At 45.6% G+C, this 24,534-nt stretch overlaps 1 protein-coding gene across 4 annotated transcripts in view; it reads left to right on the top strand.

The window, feature by feature from the left end:
- Positions 1–24,534, top strand: part of LOC138525661 (T-cell surface antigen CD2-like) — a 651,206-nt gene that overhangs the window by 329,775 nt on the left and 296,897 nt on the right. For all 4 annotated transcript variants that reach the window (XM_069635725.1, XM_069635729.1, XM_069635727.1 and 1 more), the window contains one exon: positions 3,280–3,519. Coding sequence is in view for 3 of the 4 variants with exons in the window: in XM_069635729.1 (XP_069491830.1) it covers positions 3,280–3,519 (240 nt within the window). In the remaining variant the exon portion in view is untranslated. The remainder of the gene's footprint in view (positions 1–3,279; positions 3,520–24,534) is intronic.

Raw genomic sequence — 24,534 nt, 5'->3', positions numbered from 1 at the left:
GAAGTGATGTTATTAAAGGCTAAGCCTACTCCTAATAACTGCCTGAACATTATGCTAATATATCGACCACCACGAGAAACGCCAGAGTTCTATAAGGAGATCTCAGCAATCCTGGCGACTCTGTACAAACCTAATTGTTCCACCATAGTATTGGGAGATTTTAACAGGTGGTGTGGAAGTCCATTGGACCCCGAAGCCGTCGAGCTGGGACAGCTGTTCAAGAATCATACATTCCAAATATCTAATAAAGAACCCAGATAATTTTGGTAATGCCTTAAATTGGGTTGTGGTAAAGCCCCCTATACATCCAGCCATGTATCTGGTCAGACCAATCCTTGATCTCATTTTACATGACAATACCTGTGCCCATGATAAGTAAGAGGAACGTCCTAACGCAAGTTACAAGCAGGACTATAACAAGGTGCTTTGCAGTGTCCTAAGGGACTGCATGGCCGTGTTAATGAGCAATACATCAACAGAGGATCTGCCTCATATATTGGCTGCAGCATATGAGGAGACCTTTACTAATCTGCTGGATCGGGTCGCTCCACTTAAATCTAAAACATATCAGGGAAAAGACCAATAACCAGAAATGGTTCACCCCAGCCTTTGCTGCTTGTAAACAAGAAGGAAGAAGGGCAGAGAGAGTGTGGGAAAAAGAACAGACACAAGAGAATAAAACCATCTGGAAGTCACTTGATAAACTATACCGTAATGAAATTATACTTGCTAAAAAACACTTTTACGACAACCAGATTGTAAATTCTAACAACGATTCTAAAAAGGTCTTTCACATTTTTAGGGATTTAGAGAAACCCAGGGCACAATTAGATCAATTTATTCCCCAAACAAAAGCCTGTGAAGCCGTTCAGAAGGTCCTCAGGGAGAAGATCAAAACAGCTCATGATGACATCAGGAAGAATATGGAAAACCCAGACTATAGTGGTGGTGCTCAGTTGAGGTAGGAAACGGTCCAGCAGGCCAATGGGTCTTTTTCATTTAAACTAGTATTCAATGAAATTATGGGGAACATTTTGAAGAAAACAAGACCTAACACATGTATTGGGGAAAGTCTCCCTTCTAAAATCAGACTGGACAATAGAGAGCCCTTTACTCCATTCTTGGTTTTTAATGCCAGATTCCTGAGTAATGAAGTACTCGATATACTAAAGAAAAGGGTGACGGTCACTTCATTGATTAAAAAAGGAGATTTGGATCACAAACTTTATACTAATTATAGACCAATAACAAATGTGCCTTTTCTGTTGAACATTATTGATAAAGCGGTCACTATGCAATTACAGCAGCATTTGGAATGTGACGATTTACTACATCCAAAGCAATCAGGCTTCAGATCATTCCATGGTATAGAGTGTGCTTTGCTGGATTCACAGACTGAAATGCTTAAATTCATAGATGCAAGTCAATCGGGGCTGCTGATGTTGTTCGATCCATCAGCAGCCTTCGATCTTGTGGATCATTGCAAGCTACTCCAAGGGTTAAAAAAACCTTGGTAACTGCTCTGAAGAAGTAGTGCATTGGATCAGTTAATTTCTGAGTGACAGGCAGTCAAGAATCGTCTGGCGAAATGCTTACTCTGGATTGGAATCATTAGAGTGAACCCTCTCAATTCACAGAAGAGAGTTACATTGGTAGCCAGTAAAAGCTAGAATCTGCTTTAAAACACTCACCATTGTTCATAAATGTCTTTATGGACGAACACCACAATATATTCAGGAATGTATCAATGTCCAAAGATTGCAGAGTTACACGGTCAGCAGACACTATGCGGCTGATTTGCCCCAGGAGCAAGCGAGTAAGAGGAGGAGGGCACTCCTTTCCGATACAGGCTGCACAGGCCTGGAACAATATCCTTAGTATCCTACGCATAATTAGTAACCCATTATTGCCCAGAAAGCAACTGAAAACCGCCCTGTTCCAATAAGGTTTTTAGACCACCACCATTGTGGTTTCTTAAGCTGATCCTGTGCCACACAGGATCACCTGCTGTTTCGCAGCCCCTTGAAGACCTTTTTGTTTTAGCTCACCTTGTATTTCAATCCCCTCTTTTTCTCTTTCCTTTCCTTCCTACGTCCCAGCAGCGCCATGATGCCCCCATTGGTGAAGGAGTGCTTTATAAATAAATAAATAAAGGTTACACATATGAGGAGTGCCTGAGGCAGGGTAGAGAGAGTTTAGTTAGGAGGAGGACGAAGATATGAAGGCACATGATGTTAGGAAGAGAGAGGGGTAGAGGAGAATGGAGCAGGGGCAGTGTTCTCCTATTATCATTTGAATTTACCTTTAGCAATAAACAGGTCACAAAGTACTTCCCTTAGAGATGCATATTCCCAACAGCAGCCTTGCAGCTGGAAGTACTGCAGTTCAATTGGTGTAGAGCAGGTGGGCAAACCTTCTCCTGCCATGCCCCCAACATTTGAAGCCAAGTACTCTTGATGCTCTGGGTGTAGAAAGGAATCAGGTCTGCCAGGAACATATGAAGACTTGCCTTTTCCAGCAGTGGTTTCTGGGATGTCACCCGCAGTGGCACAAGGTTCTGGACAGGGATCAGAAGTGCAAGAAGGCACTTGTGGCGTTAGTCATGCTTTGTATGTTCTTCTTAAAATAACATGGATGGTGGTGGTGGGACCCAGTGACATTGGAGGGAAATGCTTGATAGAACCTGGTTTCTCGTATGCCCTTCATACCTGTCTTGTAATTTCCTGCCAGCCTTCTTTCAACTCAAAGTCATCAAGGCTGGATGAAGTAGCCACACATAGACAGCTGTGCTAAAGCTGGGGTGCCTGGAAGATCCAGGTGGGGTGCAACTACCTGTGGCCCTCAGATATGTAATTCCAACCCTCTACTGGGTCATTCCAAGTCGCTTGATGACCATTAACATAAGTCTAGGGGTGGCATTTGATATGCTTGCACCCGAGGCAGGGGGAAGAAAGATTACATTTGATAAGCAGGTAAGAGGAACGTTTCAGCCAATCAGAAATTAAGAATGAAATAGAGAATCGTAAGAATAGGATATAACAAGAGAACATAAAGAACAAGAAAATAGTAATGAAGGGAACGAGAGGGGATATTAAAAGTAAAACAATATAAATAGGTGGAAATAGAAGAGGGTGCTGAGCTCTACTCATAGTATGTCAATGGCCACAATGTTATGAGATGCCGCACGTGGACCTTTCAGCCCTGTACCTGATAGAGGTTTGACTATAAATCCTGTGTCAAAATGTCTCAAGACCAAACTTTATAACATTTTCCTTTCAGACCCTGTGTCCACACCGGAGGTGAATTACACATGCCTTCTGAACTCCACTGTTCAGCTGTCCTGCCTCATGGAGAACGGCACTGACCCATCCTATTCCTGGAGTGTGAATGGGACACCCTCATGGCTCCCTTCCAGGGAAGTAGAGATGAGCTACGAGTCTGTCCTCAGGAACGTGACCTGCACCGTGAAGAACCACGTCAGTGAGGAACAGAGTCAATCCACTGATGTCACCTGCCCAGGTAAGGAGGCAGAGGTCATGGGGTGCAGCTAGAGCAGCGGGGCTGCATGTTTGATAGGAGGAAGGTCAACATGGACGTGCTGCGTCCAAGCGCTGCAGCTCAGTCTCTAGAGAGAGGATAATGGACTTGACTCATGTGATAAGGTGGAAATCCTCGCTGCCATATTCGAGGACAGTGGGAGTTTACATTGCTCTGTTGATTTGTTTTTGCCTCTATAAAAGAAAATTCAGTAAATTCCAAAGAGAAAAGAGCAGCCATCAAACAGTTATGTGTCTCCTTTCATCTTTCTCTTCAATTCGTCCTTTTCCATTTCTTCCTGCAAACGTTCCATTCTGTTCTCTCCATTTACCCACATTTCCATTTCTTAATGCAAGTCTATTTTCTGCCCAGAACCGCATCGTTAAAAATGGCGCAATTACAATGGTGCTGGCCAATGGTATCACACGTGCCAAATGAAGGCCTGCTTCACAGGGCCACTAGAACAGACACTAAGTGGCAAGTAATTCTGGGAAGATCACAAGTAAGAGGTTCCGGCACTTAAGAGAAAGGCGCAGTCAGGTGGATAAGTGGCCGAAAGCCACAGCTAAGTAGAGACATTCCACGCTGGTGCTTAGTACCTTGTCAGCAGAGCAGGATGTACCTAGGGATCCAAAAACATATATTCTCCTAAAGCATAGAGTATGAGGCAGCTAGGGAACCAAGCACCTAGGGATCCAACAACATGTATTCTCCTATAGACCTAGAAACCAAGAACACGTATTCTTCCATAGCATAGAATAGGTGTAGGCACCTAGGTATCCAAAAACATGTATTCTCTTAATGCATATAGCAGTGGTCTTTTTATGCCTGGGCCCCCCCACAAGTAAAATGTGGGCAGGCTGGGCCCCCCTAAAATGCCAAATGGAAATTATTTCCAAATGGCTATGAACCATCGCGCACCTTCATAACATCCTACTCCCAGTATAGTCCCTGGGCGCCCCCACCTGCCCCATCACAGTCTCTGTGCTCCTTTATCCCACTCCTACCCAGTGCCTGTGTTCTCCCCATTGCACCACTGACCCTGGGCTCTCCCCACCCTGCTCCCACCACTATCCCATGGCTCCCGCCCCTCCTGCTCACACCACAGTCCCTGGGGTCCCCCACCCCGCTCCCAGCACAGTCCATGGCCAGTGGCGGCTGGTGAATTATTTAAGTGGAGGGGCATAAATATTTCCCCCCACATATGCATTAGCGACGGAGCACAGCGAGGGAGCCCAAACCAATCAAGGGGAGGTTGGGGGGGTTTCCCCGTGAATTGTTTTAAAATAATGGGTTAAAATGTTGCATTTAAGGGCATACTTAAAAAATAAATTGGGCAAAAAGCCAAACACTTTGCAATTGGCGCTGGAGGGCCCAGAAAGCAGGCATGATATTTTTTACTGGACATCTATGATAGATGTCCAGTAAAAAGCTACCATCCCTCTCCCCTGGGCCTCACAGTGCCTAACACAATCAACATGATTATGTGTGTATGCAAGGCACTGGGGGGACCACGGGGAAAGCATGGCATTTTTGACTGGACATCTATGATAGATGTCCAGTAAAAAGCTACCATCCCTCTTCCCTGGGCCTCACAGTGCCTAACACAATCAACATGATTATGTGTGTATGCAAGGCACTGAGGGGACCACGGGGAAAGCATGGTATTTTTGACTGGACATCAATGATAGATGTCCAGTAAAAAAAATGCCATCCCTGTCTTCTGGGTTCCACAGCGTCTCAGAAGGAGAGCTGATATTGGCAGGTGGGTAGGGTGATTGTGCAACAAAGGCCCCCCCACTCACCAAAATCAGCCCAACAGACCAAAACAAACACACACACACATTCATACAGCAATCACTCTATCATTCACACGAGTCCCCATCACCATACACTCACTCATAACACAAGAATACACGCATCCATACACATATTTAAATAAAAAATGAAGTAACATAAACTTACCTTCTGCCCGGTCCTGAAGTTTCCTCACCCAGTGCTCCAGCTCCTGCATCATGAAAGGAATCGGAAAGCAAGAGCTTCCTGGTTCCTGCACATGCGTGCAGGGGCCTGCACGTGGGTGCTGAAATGCCCCGCTCATGGCTGTTCTGTCTGTATGTGCGAGGAAGCGCAGGGGCCCCCCCTCACACATACAGACATGCAGGTCCCCAGCCAGCATTTCCAATGAGCTATGCAAGGCTGGCGAAGCAAAACGCCCCCAACCTTGCATGGCTCAGCGAGCATGTGCAGCTGGGGAACTGAACTGGAAAAGGGAAACCATGTTTCCCTTTGCAGTTCAGCTAGCTCAGGAGCACTCCCTCAGCTGGAAAAAGCAGCTTAGGGAGTGCTCAGTGTTTCACTGGGCTGGCTCCTCGGTTCTTCCATAATGGGTGAGAGGGCCACAGGGTCGACGCCCCCCTCACCCATTATGGATAAGCCGCCAGGATCTGACTGTCCTATAGGGCAATAGGGCAATACCCAAACCAAAAATGCAAAATGCTAGTGTGGGTCAATTTTTTGGGGTCAAAATGGGCCACTTTTTTGGCCAATGTGGGCCAATTTGATGAGTTACTTCACTATGCAGCTAGTAGTTTTGACCTTTGTTGCTGAATAAATACACATTAAATATCACAATGTGCTTACATTTTAACAAAAAACACCCCCTGGGGTACTATTCAAACAGTCTGTCACTAAAGTAATAAATTGCCATTTGCAACTGTGGGCCACTTTTTTTATTGGTGCCTGAGCCAGTTTTAAGCTCCAGTCTGACCCTGTGAACCGCCCCTGCCCATTTTCCTCCATTTAAAGTTTGAAGACCTCTGGCATAGAGTATGAGGCACCTAGGGATCCAAAAACATGTATTCTCCTATAGCATAGAATTTCAGGCATCTAGGGATCCAACAACACAGATTCTCTTATAGCATAGAGTATGAGTCACCTAGGGATCCAACAACACATATTCTCCTACATCATAGAGTATGAGGCACCTAGGGATCCAACAACACACATTCTACTATAGCATTGATTATGAGGCTCCTAGAGATCCAACAACAAATACTCCCCTATAGCATACAGTAGGAGGAGGCACCTAGGGATCCAACAACATGTATGCTCCTATACAATATAGTGGGAGGCACCAAGGGATCCAACAACACGTATTTCCCTGTAGCATAGAGTAGGAGGTACTTGGGGATCCAACAACACATATTCTCCTACAGCATAGAGTAGGAGAAGGCACCTAGGCATCCAACAACACATATTCCCATATAGAATAGAGTAGTAGGGGGTACCTAGGGACCAACAACACGTAAACATGTACTATCCTATAACATAGAGTAGGAGGAGGCACCTAGTGATCCAACAACACGTATTCTCCTATAGCATACCACTTATTGGTTGAAATACTTGCGTGCATAAATGCATCTGTGGAGGAGCTTCAGTTTATAGGAAGGAGGAGCGGTGGAGGTGAAGCTGTCACCCATGGTTTCTCTATTATTTTCCCTTTAGCACAATATAAGCTGTTCTGAAGCAGTGCTGATGTTGGACATGAAACACATACAGATTGACCGACTATTTGACTCTGACTATGAAACTGTAAATAAACCACGCCAATTCATCCTGAGATGAAAGAAAGGTTAGGATTATTTTGTGCAGCTTCGACATTCTTCCTTCAATGGAAATATATATGGATTTGCTTTGACGGGACATACTTTTCTCTCCGTGCCAAGACAGAGAGCTCTTTTAAAATGCTTGTTTTGCTCATGATCTCATTTTAATTCCACGATGTGTCAAAGTATCTAAAATCATGTACTTTGAAATTTCTAGAAACAATACATTGAATTGTGTGAAAATAAGAAGGCTGCTAATGTTGTAGCAACAGCTGTCAAGCCCCAAATGTAAGTGTGGAGTGGACTTTGCTCGACATTCAACTACTGTGGGGCTGGATTAATGAATCACCTTAAATAGCTTGGTCATAAGGAACAGCATACATCACTTTCAGGAGACTTTATATCTGTGACTATTTATACTTAAAAGGGTCTCTGGTATAAAAGAGAACACATTTCTGAGGCCAGAAAACTAGCCCACTGGCTACCAATAAAGGAAAGGATTGTATTCAAAGCCCTGACACTGACCCACAAGTGCATTCACCTCACTGCTCCTGCCTACCTCTCACAAAGGATACACCCCGTCTCCACTACCAGGCCAACCAGATCACCATACACCAACATGCTCTCTGTGCCACTAGTATAAAGAGTCAGAGCGGGCGGATCCAGCTTCCCTTATCTCGCGCCCACTCACTGGAATGCCCTACCTCCCACTATCCGAGGTGAGGCCTGCCTCACCACCTTCCGCAAAACTCTGAAAACTACCCTCTTCACATAAGGCCCGACACAACAGCACGAATACTTATCACATATGTTGTAATATATGACCAAATGCAATATCTGTAACAACAGTATGAAGTTTTGTAGTATTCATAATGTGTCAACAACCGCTATCATGCCTGTACCCTGTAACTAAGTTATTGCGAGTAACAGCACCTCAATGCCCCTGGGCTGCTTGCGCGCTAAATAAATAAATAAATAAATAAATAAATATGCATGGAGTGAGCCACCCCGCCGAGCACTGGAACAGTGGCTGCAAACCCCGGAGCAGTACTTTTCCTTATAATCTCACCGCAGGCGGCTTCCCAGGAATAGACACACCGTAGTGCATCTTTTGGCTTCAGGTCGAGAAGCTTTCTCTTCCTGCAAGCACACCCTTTGCTGTTGAGAAAAACCCCTTTTATGTGCACCTCTCGGCCCTTACGTCGGCCTTCAAAACAAAGCTCTCCCATGTGTTTGTACTTCCTGATGGCATTGGGTTCTTCCATTTAGAGTCTCTGCGCCCTGTAATGATTGTTTCTTCAATAGCCAGCTGAGGCGTCTTCCTTATATGGAAGACACAAGTATGATGGGCCATCACTCTTTCCCTAGCTCAACCCCCTGCAACTCCCTTCAACTTGACCCTCTACCAGGTAAGAGCATTTCATGAAACCATTGTGCTCTGGCCCATCCTGGAAGGGTCCAGCCTGATCCCCATCCTTCCATGCTCTTCACTCTTGCTCCTTTGCCGTCCTCCTCTTTCCCTGGTGCCCAGCAGAGGACCAGGGCCTGTATTGTGATCCACCTGGATAGCCACCGCCACCTTTCTCTGAGGCCCCTGAGTTCTCCCTAGGCACCAACCCTCTGTCCCTGGGTGAATGCCTCCCTAGATCCCCAGTGCTGCAGAGGGAGGGGAGCCATTGAGTGTTCTGCAATGAGTAGCACAGAGAACTAGTCCCCTTCAGAGAGTGAGTTACTTTGAGAGATCTTATTTCAGGCTATTGTTCATGTCTATGCTGTGTTTACCTGCGCCACTAAATAATGATGCTGTTGTTGGGGGGGGGGGGCGGGGGTTAGAATGATCCCAGTTGTACCCAGTGCATCACTGAATCCACTGGGATACCACTTAAGGGGAAACCAGTTTGAAACCTTGCTCTTGTTGAGATGTATTATTGATGATAGGCTTCAAGATTCAACTGATGAAAGTCACAGTGTGATCTTCTGATTGTTAATAAAATCTGGAAGTGTTTAACATAATTAAGGCTATCTCCATGACTCCACTGGGTGTCAGATACACAGTATAGCCACCCTCTATAGATGTCCCTCACTATAATGTTTCAATGTTGTGGACCCGAGTTCATGGCCGGTGCCACCCTCTTTAAGTATATTAAGTAATATTAGTATACATTGCTGTTCACAGAAATCACTAAAGAGTGATCCTGATATTGGTAATTGAGCCCATTTTGCAGTACCAGTTTTGCATAATATAGCCAACATAGCACAAAACTGGCCTTACCAATATAGCAACATATACTCCCCTATAGCATAGAGTAGGAGGAGGCACCTAGGGATCCAACAACAGGGCCTCATTACGAGGTAGGAGGTAGCCATGGTGCTATTAGCACCATGGCTACCCCCTTACCGCATTCCGAGTCCGGGTTCCCGAAATAGGGACTTACTGGGTCATTCCAACCTTGGATGACCCGGTAAATCCCCATTCCAGGAACCATTCCCCATTCCCATTCGAGTCCCCATAGGGCTCAATGGGAATGGGGATGGAGCTAATAATGGTACCGCTATTTACGGTACCGTTATTAGCTCTGAAGTCCCTTAACGGGTCCCGTCCTTAACACCTGGTAAAACCAGGCGTTAATGAAGGGACCCGCTAAGGGACCTCGGAATAGGGTGGTAAGGGATTACCGACACCGGTGTCCTTACCGGTGCCGGTAATCCCTTACCACCTACCTCGTAATGAGGCCCATACTCTCCTATAACATATGCATGCTGGGTGCCAGATTATACATATGCCTTACATTATTCCCTGGTGGTGTCATGCTGGGATGCAAATATGGACTATGGAATGAATCCATTACTGTGGAGCCATGTATACCCGGTCACCTCACAGAAATTGCAGAGGTAACTAGTACACCTTTTTCTTCAGCACAGCATAATAGTAAATACAATCTCACACTGCATCAATTACTATTGTGCTGCTACTTACTAACTGAACACAGATGAACTGCTTTATTAAACGCATAGTGTCCCAATACTGGATCCCCTGGATGGCATGTCGGAATGCTGCTTTAACAGATCACAAATAGTGGTTGACAATATGCGCCCGTCACCACTGTGGTGGTCTAGCGACGCCTGACCTTGTCTGAGAGGTGGCGTATTGTGACGCTGCAAGGGTGTTGCCAGACTTTGGTCTGTGCATAAGACAGAAGGGGTTTGGGTGGTGGGGTGAAAGGATTGGAGGATTAGGCAGGGGAAACAGCAGTTTAGTTGGGGGACACAATAGGGATGAAGGGGAAGGGGCAGTGGTTGTAACAGTGTGGATGTGTGTTTCTTATTTGTGATTAGTTGCAAGTCAGTATGAGAGTACATTTCTGTAATATGTGGCTATATTTATGAATGAGATTGCATAATATAATTTAGTGAAATTAACATGATAAATAATTATACGTTGAATAATTTTGCTCATAAACCCAAATTAAGTTCACTCTTAAGAACACATGGGTCCATACTAAAACTTCTGGCTTTAGTCAAATCTCACTTGTTTTCACCCTGGTAAGTAACAACCTTTCCTTAAAGTATAGGACATATTATATGGTACTCACATAAACATATTTCTTCTCAGATAATGACACTCCTGCCTTGACCTATCCCTTATCTTGCAAAGCACACGTTGGCAGCTAAGAGGTTAATTATGAATCCATGTGATTCCATGCGATTAAGATCCGAAAGAAGTGTGAAGAATGTAAACGCAGTGACATTCATCAATGTACGTCTTTTTGCTGTACTTGTAATTTGAAATAATTACCAAAGCGGTTAGAAGTTCACACAGGTTAATTATTGAATTGGTCTAGGCGCAAGGGGACTTGACATCTAGTTTAAAGGCCTCAGATGACGATGGACTGCACATTAAAAATGATGGTCTCTTCTTCAGCCAATGCCTTCTCAGTCCTCAAAGGGAACACTAAAGGCCTGCACTTATGTCCCTACAAACCCTGACTCCTCCTCAGCAGAGTCCAGCCTTGAGGGGCCAACCATTATCTCGGCCCTATTACCCTGTGACAACGCAGAATCACTTACCCCCATGCCTCTTGCTGTCCTGTTCTCTGCCTTGACTGCAGACATCTTGAATGGGCAAGACCTACTCGCAACCCTATAAAGCCCTTTCATTGAAAGTGGCTGCTTATTACTACTAGATCTCCGATCACTTACCAACATAGATGCCGTCTCTGTGCCCAAAGACTTGCTATACAATTATTATCATCACTGTGGAAGGGAGAAGATGAGGACCCACACAAGCCTGCAGGAGATATCCTGAAGCAGGTTAGAGAGTGCTACTCATTAACTCTCAGTTACAGAACAAGTGTCTCAATGAATCGCTTTACTCTACAGACCCTCAGTTCATTGACATAAACCTGAGTGTCCCAGAAGACCAGCGCAAGCATCCTTAGGAACATTCATATCTAGCTATCCTCTGTGCAAGGTCCAAATGCAAGCTCGCAACATGCTCTGTACCATATGTGAAATATTCCCCCGTGTGCAACCAGGTGTCATAGGTGCTCGGAATATCTGTGACACTACTTTTTCACAGTGTTTATGTGGCAAAGAAACCTTTTACGATAGTGTCAGCTAGCGTGTCTCTGGCTCTTGGGAAGGCTATTGTCACATGCGTGATTAATTAGTTAAATAGATAGACCATTTTGGCACTGATTCAGAAGGAAAATATTCATAAATCTTAAACCAATGAAGCCCCTACGCATCACCCACTATCATAAATGGAAAATGGATGAACGCGGCCTATACATATGTATTGACAACTGCAAACTGAACACCTGCACCAGACTAGTCCCGGAGTGAATGAAGCATTGGTTTGTCTGATGAAATATACTGGTTACGGTAGAGTCTGACCAAGGGTGGAAGGTTCCCTGCCCTAGGTCTGAGAAGCCGGGAATACTAGATTCCCATGTACCCACAGGTTCACGAGAAGATGCCCCTTATTTGTCCACCCGGCTTCTCCAAGTTTACCCACATGCCGCAACAGATTTCAGGTACACCAATTATTTTCCAGCCTCTGATGGGGAGAGTACGTTAGGTGGCATGAGCCTGTAGGAGGTGCTGGTGAACTTGAATAACAGCATCGTTTTCATCCAATCTTTGAAAGAACATGAACAAAGTCTCCTGGAAACGTTAGTTGAGAAATGCCAGTTCTTCAGGAGCAGAGTCAAGTACATCGAAAGCATTGTATCTACAGATGGCACTCTGTGCATCCGTCTATTATAAAAGCACTCTGCAGTGGGCAAAGATGTCAGTACGTGAACTCTGATGCATCCTGTGCTTTTGCTACTATTACTGGACATTCATATCAGCCCTTAGAAATATCAGCTGGCCTCCCACCACCTTGTCAGGCACCTGTCGCATACTATGCCAATTCACAACTATCCTGCATCCAGCATGGTAATGCCAGTCTCATGAGTTGGGAGCTGAGTCCTACCAGGAGAATGACAAGGAGACAAGACCAGTTTACTTCTCAGAAATAAATATCACATATATATGTACAGTGCTAAATTCACTGTCTGCAATAACATCAATCTATGCATTGACATCTGCACTACTGTAATCCACTACAGACCAATGGCTTACTGCCTGCTCTGGCGACTTCTGGCAGATGCAATATCATCCCTGAGCCCATTGTTGGAGTAGAACAACCTCAGTTTTTTCCCAGCCAACCCACATCCACATGATCAAATTCGGAGGAAAGATCCAGTCTCGCTACGTACAGGGTTCTCCCCATGCATCCACTGGCCTGTGCCATACATGAGGCAAGCGTCATTCCGCTAAGTGTGGTCCCGATACCTTTCCTGAACCCAGTTTGTAAAGGGTTGAACCGATTTGTTGATTCGGCCCGCCTCGTTAAATCCTTTAACAGCTAGGTTGCCAGAATTTTAGAAGACACATCTAATAACGAGATGGGCTGGCCACTGAGAGGGGTCTATCTGTGTCCTTTAAAAAGAATTGGAACCAGGATAGACAAGTGCCACGAATCTGGGCGTTGCCTGTTTCAATGATCTGATTGAACAATCTATAAAGTATGTCAGCACTTAGTTCCTTTCTATTTTTTAGAAGGCTATTGGACTTACCATCCGGACCACAGGCTGCTCTCGAATCATTCATTCTGTCTATTATCATCTCAATTTCATACCTGTCAAAGTCACATGTCCAGGGAATCTCAGACAAACTGACCACCTTTGTTATTAAGCTGGAACTTCCAACCTCCCCCTTATATTTCATAGTGATATGCTCTATCCACACTCCCTCTGGAGCCCAGGAGGCCTGACATTTTATTTGCATCTTGTTCTTCTGATTCAAATGCCACCATATCTGTCTGGCATCCTTTTTTATTAGATGCCCAAACAAGTCTTGGTTCTCCTTTATACATATCTGCAGCTTGGCTTGAAATCTTTCACCCATCGTTTGTATTTCTCTGCGAGACTGAATAGCTTGCTTCTTCGCCCTCCTATCAATCACCTTTACCTTCCTCGGTTTCCTAATATCTGACCCATGACCCGTTTCTGTTGGGTAATCACCCTATCAAAATGGATTTTATTATTGGCAAAGACCTGTTGCTCCCAACATCTAATTGAGGAACTTTATTTCTTCAACAGTGTCAAAGTTTGACTAAACTCCTCAGGAGCAGTGCAGCACGCCTTCTCATGTTCACTTAAATTACGCCACCATTTACCATTTCTCTATAGAACTGTTGACCTTCACTATATTTTTGCTAAGTTGTAGTACCATATACTTAGAGGCATTTATTATCAGGTTTCCTCTATTACCCCTCCCCGCCCCCCCTTCACAAAAATAGTTAAGGAGCCCTCGAACATGTCATTGTCACTGCCCCGTCAGTAAAACCTCAAATGATTTGATATTTACACGTTTGATATTTGCTAGATAGATGTAGTCTACAGTCGAATGTGAGGAGTGGCCATGCCACGTGGGTACTGGGGGTGAACCGGAGGGAGACAATGCTTTCAGTTGACAAAAGCCCCATCTCGCCAGGAAGCCTGCCCATGTGAGCCCATGCTTACTATTAATACACTGTGATTCAATTCCAGTGGCACATCGAGCCACCTCCGCTCCCCCAATTCTTCAAAGGAAGATGCGAGATTAAGACATATACAATTAAGGACACCTCCTAAAATGATCAGACCTACATCATCCAAAACTGAGTGAAACCACATCATTCGAACATTCTCTATGTCATTTAGCACAGAATCTATTCCCACCCTCACCGGAGGGAAGTAGATATTAACAGTAAGTATCGCCTGGTCTTTCCCATGTACTACTTCAGTAAAGAAGGTGATTAGAACTGCTTCTTATGTTGTGGCAATACAATTGAAAGCCCGTCCCTGCTTAATTGTAATAGCCGCCAGGATCCCTCTATATGGGCACCCTTTGCTGCCTTTCTTTGCCTTTTTTTTGTTTATAATGCTAAACCCATCCATCATAGGGGTAGCAGTAAACCAGGTCTCCTGAACAAAAAACAATATTGTATATTAGAAAGACAGCCCTCATACCCGCTTTCAGAAAACAGCTATGCCCGAGAGTTCCAGCTTACAACTTTGCACTCTTGAGTTTTGGAATCCAGGTCTGCCCCCTTTGGACATGTGAGGGTGGAGGCAGCCAGGCCCAGTTTGCTGGGACCTTATGAGGGTGGACCTGCCTCTGTCCATCTTGAGTCACTAAGCATTTTATGTTCTTTTTATTATATTTCCCACGCCACCGTGTATCCACAATATCCTCCATCAAATCATTCTTCCGTGCATAATAACATTCATACCCTCTTATCAGCAATTCCCCCTGATTGGCATAAACCAGTTTCTCAGTAGCTTAGCGTACAGATGGACTGCGCACTTCCACACCATCCTTTTCTCAAATAGATGGACAGACTTAATGTCTGAAGTAGCCGCAGATCTCAGCTCTGTGATGGTAGAGACAAGCTGCAGTATCTGGCTCTATTCAAGGGCATATCCCTCTCCTCTTCTAATACTGATTCAGGAATCAGTGCTGAAGAAGACGATTCTAGGGTGTTTGCATTTCTTCCATGTTTAGGTGTCCCACGTTTACCCCGTTGCCTCTCCCACCATTGATTTTTCACATTTCTCAGTGACGCCGGACTACCAGGTTCTGCGCTAGGCAGTATCATAGCATCAGTACTCTTATTGTTACCCACATCAGATGCCTTACAGGTGCATGGACAATTAGTAGCAAGCATATTTGCAGCCTCCACCATGGCCTCACACGTGGGCACCAGCTCGACCCTACCAGTATTCAAAGGTACCCTACACATTTTCTGGTATAACCAGACCCCCTCCCTTTCCCCTTTCTTCTTCTTTATTATCAGTTTCTTTTCCAACTACTACATTCAGTGGGTCCACTGGGTAGAGATGCAACTCAAATTGTGTCTCCTGCCTTTAGCCTCAATCCCTCCACCTGTCCCTTATGCCGACGTCTTCTGGGTGTCATCAGTTACAATTACGTTCTGATTTGCCACTCTATCTTTCCTAGTCTGCAATTTGATGGAATCTCTTTTAGCAGATGCATCAAAAATATTTCTCAAAAAGGTCTGCTTTTGCCTCAGGCCTTTGCAGTTCTTAGACTTTTTCATTGTCTCACCTCCCTTCGATCTTATGGCACCAACTCCTCTCCATCCTCCTGCACCAACACCCGAGTGCTGGCCTCACTGTTCTCTGCATTCATAGACGTCTCCCTGTGTTTGATCGTATGAGCCACGTTTAGCTCAGACGTTCTACCCTTGTTGCTAGTGCCCATTTTCTCTCCACTCAATAAATGATCTTTTATTCTCCTTGAGAATAGTGGAGTTTGCTCTTACTTCTGGCACTACAGTATCAGACAAACGTATAAAAGACTGCAGGACCAGATTTAGAGCCACCAGTTGGCTCTCTCCACTTTTTAGGATCTCTTCATTACTTGTCATCATGCAATGAACTGGCGGAGGCGGGCAGTTACCATTGCAACCATTCTCCTGCCTCGCCACATTAGTAGTCGTGAGAACGTCAGGATCGTCTGGTGCATAACGTACATCAGACTCTTCCCTATCCGGGGAGTTAAACATTCTCTGGAGGCACTAAGCCAGGCAGTCAGGGAGGACGAGGGCCGATCTCTCGTCTAATGGCGTCTGCTCCGCAGTGCCACGATTATAATGATTTATTTTCCTCCGTGTCATTTGGGATGCCCTGGGGACAGATATTAATAGGCAACAGAAAGCAATCGTCAGGTTGCAAACTAGTGACTAGTGCCTAGAGACTAGCCCACCACTAAGTCATCTAAAAAGCTGAACACCCCCTGACCGCCAGACACAGCCTCAACAACCTCACCACACCACTGCTGACAGAAAACCTCCAGATTATTAGAGAATTGATAGGATTATGGTTGAGCACCCTGCCTTGTGTTCTCCAGGCTCAGGGGCACTCTGTGTCTCTCACTACCAAGAGTATCAGGAGGTATGATATGATATGATATGATATGATATGGCATTTGTAACGCGCCTATACACAAGTGTTTCATGGTATGTATGCAGTGGTCGTCGGCTCGTCAGCTCTGCTCTCCACCCAGGAACTCTCCAGGTCGTCAGATCCACTCTGCGATCTCTACTACCAGCTCACTACACTGTCCTCGGCACAGAAGATGGAGAGTAAAGGACCTCTCAACGAATCTCGACATGTCAGGCCTCACCTCCAACACTCGTAACACTAGTGAGGCCACCTCCGTAACTCGATATGCTGGTGTACTGAATCCAGGGGGAGGACAGGCCAAAAAATACAAGACCCAACTCTGAAATAATCTATTTCCAAAAGGGAAATATGTTCATAGAGCACCAAACGGCCAAGCGGAAGCATCAAATCCAGGCGGGCCTCCAACTCTGAGACAACATAAATCCAAGAGACTCTGAGAGCCACCCTAAGTAGCAACAGCACAGAAACAAACCGTCCACCAACACAAGTGATCATTTCCTCAAGTCCATCACAAAGAAGAGCGACCTGGACTCAGCACAGTAAAGCTGAACGTCAAGCAGAGATGGGAGATTCTACATGCCTCAGTGTACCTGACATCTCTACCTTAAGGGCCCTTAACAGTTCTAGATGCTGCTCTCCCATGCAGCCCTGCGAGAGCCTAACAGAATTGCAATAAACCTGACAAGTACTAAGTGCCAGAGTTATCCAAGGTGCCATAAAATCTACCTAAATCACTTTGTAGATCCACCATGGAGGTGAAACCAGATACCAAACCCTGCTAAGAGTACCCTGGGATACAGAGTCAAGTGCCTGGAATTGGGTTATGCCTGTCAATTCCTGTACAAACTCTGTCATTGCAAAAGGAGATCCCCTTATTGGGCCATTAGCATTGGGCACATGAGGTGTCTCACTAGCAGAAATGTGAGAGACTCTAATAACAAAGTGAAACCTCACAATTCAGCATATCACCAGGATGGTGATCTTTTGAAGGGTGGAATGTGTTACCAGCATGTTACATACGAGCCACTAAAGTTAAATGTGTGCCCCGGCTGCCAGTGTTCTCCTTTTGTGCATTCATAAAATCCATGTCTGTTTCAACTTTCATTCCATCAAAACACTTTGGTCCTCAGCATGCTGGTTTACTGCTCCACCCATTTCTCCTTCCAACAAGGTATTGAACTTTGCTACCCATACCCTCTACAGTCTCTCATGAGACTCGGCCACCTCTCTGCACTGCCTCCACGTGGGGAGAATATCCATGCAAAATGGCTACCTATTTTAGTTCTTTATAGTGGAATTTAAATCCACTTGGGCTAGCAGATGTATCTATCCCAATGTACTCACCCCTTTGCACCTTATGCTCCCAAGCTCTCCTCAAACTAACCATCTCCCTTTGTCCACCCTTTTGTGCCTTCCCCTTCACTAATTCGCCATCCTGGCTCCACATCACTGCAACATCCTAGCCCCAAAACATCCTAGTTCCAGAAATCTAGGGCATTACAATATAGATGTCATGATCTCTGCTTCCAAAAGGTCAGGGTTTTCCCAACTCCCTTGGAAGCAGATCCATAACCCAGGTTCTGAGTGCCAACCAGTCCCAATTGGGACCTTTTGGACCCAGTCCTGGCGCCAGTGGCACCAGGCTCATAAATATGCCCAGTCCCAGTGCTGGAAGCGCCAGGCTCATAATGCTTGGGTGGACTTACCTGCAGCAGACCATGCTGCTTACTTGCTTGCCAGTTGAGCCTCTGATCCTCTTCTGTTTGGAACTACTTTTCCTGTTGGGTGGGGCAGGAGCCACTCCCTAGATTCAGAACACTGGAACTCTTCTGGAAAGCAGGAACTCTTTTCTTACCTAGGCGTGGCTGTGGAAGGAGACACCTAAGCACTACAGGAGGCTATTTAAACCACACCCGATGGATGAATCTTGCTTTGCGTTATTCTGCATCCTCTGCAGCAGAACGCTCATCCTGTCTTCTGCATCTGATCCTGGGCCTAAGGGAAAAGGCTTACCATCCTGAATCCAGTCTTCAGCAACACCTATAAAGACAAGAAAGAACAGGTTAGCATTACGGTCTTCAGTGACAGCTCTTCACTTACCTGGTCCATCGGCTGTCACCAACGCCTCGCGCTGCATTCCGGCATCTGAAAGACAAAGGCTTACCTACTCTTCGTGCGCTCCGGAGGTCTTCACACTGCATTCCGGCATCTGAAAGACAAAAGCTTACCAACTCTTCGCACGCTCCGGAGGCCTTCGGCGCTGCATCCCGCATCTGAAAGACAAAACAAGGTGCGTTTAAAGACATTGGGGAACTTTAATACTCACGTGCCATTACTCCTTTCCACATCTAACCCAGTGGGTATTCCGGCATCCTGCAGCCGCTCCGAACTTGTACCTGCAAAATAAAAAGACAGTTAGAGCGCATCGTGAAGCAGGCAACAAGCGCTTATTTACGTGCTTCCAGGTGCTTCTATTCATCACACGGGCTCCATTTTCAACTCACTTCAGCCCGTCATCCGCCATCGCCGGAACCCTGCAAAACAAGGGACATCATTACTAAAGACTTTAAAGACATTAGAATTACTCGAAAACTTACCGTTCGTGCAGTAAACGACGGACAGCAGTCCTCTGAAGTCAAGAGGCCTGCTCCCCTTATCCAGTGAAGAAACTGGTTACAGCACCCTGCCCCGAGGCAGATGGAGAGCACAGCGTTCACTTACCTAAGGTGAGAGCGTTAACCTTTGGGGTTCTATAGGAAAAGAAAAAGGGAAGAAGAGAGAGACATTCAATAACCCAGTTCCTTAATCCCATATTTTCTATCTGCAGACATCTTACCCTTCGAGTCAGACATACAGTGCACAGAGGTCCAGCCCAAAGAGCCAGCCGTGTGTTACACATCACCTTTGAAGATACGGTATATGCCCAGTCAAGACCGGTGCCTCTACGGGAATCAGGTGAGCGTTACAATAGACTGGCTTCTGGATCCCCCTTAAAGAGCACCTTCTCTCCCCAGAGGAACTTCAGAGTCATAGGGCCTCATTACGACCCAGGTGCTAAACCATGGTGCTATTAGCACCATGGTTCATGCCGGATTCCACCATGGAGAAAGGGGGAATTACCACCCCATTCCAAGGTTGGTGGGCGGTAATTCCTCCTTTCTCCAGGGCCCTTCCCCATTCCCATTTTTGCCCCATGGGGCTCAATGGGAATGGGGAAGGCAGTAACTACGGTACCGCAAATTATACCAAGGTCCCTTTGCGGGTCCAATCCTTAACGGCGGAGATCTCTGGCTGAAGAAGATGAGCTGGTTATCCCCACCAGGCTCAAGGGAAGAAGACTCCGGGCTGGATCTTCTCTGGCCGTCGAAGGGAAGATAGCTCAGGACTGCAGCCGTCTTCTTCTCTGCTTCTCTTCGGTTCCTTGCAGTTCCAGTGGCGACTTTGACTTCTAGCCCAAGAGTCCTGCCTTTTATGCCAAAATCCCCCATTGACACAGCCTGGCTGTCAATCACTCAGCAGGGGGGATGTCCTGCCCGGACAACCACCCCAGCCAATCAACACAATGTGCGACTTGGGTCTCCAAGGAGACCCTGTGCAGGGGGTGACTACACCCCTCCCTCACATTCAGCCCACCTAGACACCCAGAAGCCAAAGGAGGGCTTCTAGTCAGAAGCCCACCAAAGGTCAGCGAACAAAGGAGGCAAACCTGGTTTGCCACGCAAAGAAAGACCCAAGAAGGATGTTAACAAAAAGAAATGGCGATTAAACCCAACCGGAGCCGAAATAAAAGGTATTTGGGCTAGCGGGTTTAAAGTTCGAGGCTACTAAAATAGTCTAAAACAATACCACGTTATGTAATATAATCGCGGTAGGAAAATTAGGGTAGGTACCACTGCCACTAGCCAAGTCTTAATGTTAAGGGAGCGAAACAATGCTCCAGGAGGTACAGATAAAAAGTGCTAAGAATTAACCCTTCCCAATACTCCACATAAGATTGGGTGTACTGGATCTGTGGTTAAATGACTAAGTAAAGTTAATGGCAACTTTACCCTTTTCTGGGGGACAGTAGTCAGCCCCAGAAATGGAGTCCGTGGGAAGTCTAAAAGACAACCCTGTGTCACTGCACTGAAGGTGCTGTGTAACACACAAAAGAGTGGGGCTACTGAAGTGGTGTACTCCAGAGTCCACAATCACAAACACAGATGAAATACACATGGCAAAACACAGGTAAGAGTGGGGGAAAAGCTCACACTCTTACCAAGTGGAAAAAATTAACTCCAGAAATCCAGCAAAGCTGCTGAGGGACTCACTAGGTAAGGGAAATTAGCCATAGAGAATTCTCCCTAACACTCGCCACCCCCCAGACTAAGGGACAGGAGGATTTAATCCACTCCTGGTGGATCTTATACCTCTAGTCGGCTATAAACATCCTAGAGAGACCATCAGCATTTTGGTGGTGACTTCCTGCTCTGTGCTCAATGGAAAAATCAAAACCTTGCAGGCAGATTGACCATCTGAGTAACTTGGGGTTTTCCCCTTTCATTTGCATCAGCCATCTCAAGGATTGGTGGTCAGTCTGAATAATGAAGGTAGAACCATACAAATATGGCCTAAACCTCTTCAGTGACCACACAATAGCAAAACATTCACATTCTATTGTTGCCCACCTTGTCTCAGGATCCTTTAGCTTCCTGCTGATGGAACAAATGGGGTGTTCCTTACCTTTCTCATCCAGTTGACTAAGGACTGAACCTAAACCTACATTAGAAGCATCAGTTTGTACAATGAAGGGATAGCCAGGAGCTCTTAGGACTGGAGCTTGACAAAGGGCTTTCTTTAGACCTTCAAAGGCTTGATTGCACTCCTCATTACACCTGACCTGTTTAGGAAATTTGGGAGAGGAGATGACATTCAAGGGAGAATATGGTCCCATAGTTCTCAATGAAGTTCCTGTAATACCTAGTGAGACCTAGGAAGGCTCCCACTTGGGTTTTAGTAGTAGGGGTGGCTGTGTTTTGTACAGCTTGTACTTTGCTAGGCAATGGCCTTATTTCACCTTCTCCTACCTCATGTCCAAGGTAGACCACTGTACTCTGACCAATTTGACATTTACTTGCCTTTATGGTCAGATGGGCATGTTCCAGAGTAAGCAATACATATACAAGGTGCTCAATATGTTCTTTCCATGTAGGGATGAACATTGCAATGTCATCCAAGTATGCCATGCAGAAGTCCTCCATCCCAATCAGAACTTGATTGACCATCCTCTGAAATGTAGCAGGTGCATTCTTTAATCCAAAAGGCATTACCTTGAATTGGTAGAGGCAGCTGGGGTGAAAATGCAGTTTTCTCCTTGGCATGGTCTGTCAGGGCTATTTACCAATAGCCTGACGTTAGGTCAAATGTGCTGAGGTACTTGGCTGCACCTAGTTTGTCCACCAGCTCATCTGTCCTAGGCAAAGGATGGGCATCAGTCTTTGTGACTGCATTCAGAGCTCTATAGTCCACGCATGATCTCAACTCTTTGGATCCTGCCTTTGGTACAAGCACAACTGTGCTAGACCATGGGCTAGTAGAGGGCTCTATAACCCCGAGATAAAGCATCTTGTTGACCTCATTCCTTATATGGGTTCTTACATTGTCTGACATTCTGTACCCCCTGCTTTGACAGGCAAACAGTCACCAGTGCGGCTATCGTGCTGGCCCCAAGGGGTCAAGCCTGGTGAAAGTGAGAACAGGAAGGCAAACTGATTTAACAGTAACTTGCACTCATCCTGCTGGTCAGATGTGAGACTGGAAGAGAGATTAACTCCTTCCACTTGCTTATCTAAAGGTAATCCTCTGAGGAGGTCAGGCAGAGGTTCACTCTCCGCCTCCTCCTCAGCTGAAGCTAAGAGCAATGCTCCTATTTCTGGTCTAGAGACATAAGCCTTTAAACGGTTGGTGTGAAAGACTCTGGGAGCCTCCTTAGGATTGCCTAAGTCCACCAGATAGTTCACCTCTCCAAGTTTACCCACATCTTTGAAAGGTCCTATCCATGTGTCCTGCAAAGCCCTCTTCCTTGTGGGTACCATAACAAGAACAAGCTGGTCTTGAGTGAACTCTACCATGTCAGCCTTCTGGTCATGCCAATGCTTGACCAAAGCTTGACCAGCCTTCAAGTTACTACTTGCCTCTGCCATCATGTGTGACATTCTCCTCAGGAGACCTATCACATAGTCAGTCACTCTGACTAGCTTGGGGGAAGGAGCACTCTCCAACCCCTCCTTAATCAGGGCCAATGGACCTCTGACTGGATGGCCATAGAGATGTTCGAAGGGACTGTAACCTACTCCCTCCGGAGGGACTTCTACATGCAAAGAGACAGCATGGCAGTAGAAGGTCCCACTTTCTTTTAAGGGGTTCTTCTAAAGCACCTATCATGCTCTTCATAATTCTGTTAAACCTCTCTGCCAGTCCATTGGTTTGGGGGTGGTAGGCAGTAGAGAACCTGTATGTGACTCCACAGGTTTTCCACATGGCTTGCATGTAGTGGGACATACAATGTGATCCCCTGGCAGATATCACCTCCTTAGGAAAACCTACTCTGGTAAAAATACCAAGTAGGGCCTTGGCCACAGCCAGAGCCGTAACAGTCCTCATATGTATTACTTCAGGATACCTAGTGGCATGATCCACTACAACCAGGATAAACCTGTTGCCTGAAGATGTGGGAGGGTCAAGAGGACCAACAATGTCAATCCTGACCCTCTCAAAAGGGACGCCCACCACTGGGAGAGGCACCAGGGGTGCCACATTCTTGGCTCCACTCTTGCCAGAGGTTTGGCAAGTGAGGCAGCTCCTGCAGAATTTATTTTTTATTGAAAAAACTACAGTTTCTTTTTACATTTAGAAAAAAAAAACTTTTGTTTCAAAATCTTCCATTTCAACAGAACAAAACAAGGCAACCAAAAAAAAAAGAGAATAAATCTAAAGAGAGTCCTAGTTTACAGGAATTGGCATGCTGGATTTGTATCTTACATCAACATTAATAGAGGTTCCGATCACCGAGGCGACATAGTCCAACTGCATAGGCAGAAATAGGTCAATAGGGGCACTTTAAGAGCACGTTTAGATAATTTACAATCGCACAAACATATTTGATAATATTGCCACAAACAACCATGTGCCACCAATTTTCCATGTCCCCATCCAGTGGTTTGAATTGTCCAAGATGTTGTGTACGCAAGTCACACATTGCCACACATTCCACCATTAGATGTTTTAGTGATTCGACAGCTCCTAAACAAAAGCGACATAGATTATCACTTACAGCAGGGTCTTTCCTCTGCCAAAGAATTTCTTTGGTATTCAAGATGTTTAGACGAAATCTAAAGAACTGGTCGCAATAGTAATTAGAGTAACAACTAAGCAAATACAAGGGCTGTAAATATAGTTTTCTTTGGGCAGGACCTAACCAAGAGTTAGCAGCAATCTTATCACGTTTTTCAAATTTAATAATCCAGGCCCAAGTCTCATATTTTCTTTTAGCATGTTGAGGTCTGATAAACAGATCGTAGTTGTTGATTGATGCAGCCTCTACCCAGGATTTGGTTCTTTGCTGCCATTGATGCAAAAGTTCTCTAGACTCCCCTCCATGACAGGTGGCAAGTATGCGATAGGCTGCCACTTTCTTTACTGCTGACATTTTTCTCATGAGTGAGATGGCTTTCCACACTACATGACTAAACAGGGAGTTTAGCGACAGTTCATGCCATATTGTTACAATTGGAACACATTGTGGAAGATTAAGAGCGCGCCTCCAGAAGCGCCCCTCCAATTGATTCCAAGTTTGCTCATCAATGTTCCAACTTGCTTCGGCACCAAAT

This window comes from Ambystoma mexicanum, chromosome 7p (assembly GCF_040938575.1).
Source record: "Ambystoma mexicanum isolate Mex_15411 chromosome 7p, UKY_AmexF1_1, whole genome shotgun sequence".
Classification (NCBI taxonomy): domain Eukaryota; kingdom Metazoa; phylum Chordata; class Amphibia; order Caudata; family Ambystomatidae; genus Ambystoma; species Ambystoma mexicanum.
Note: the sequence above shows the minus strand (reverse complement) of the source record. Positions and strands in the feature narration are given on the sequence as shown.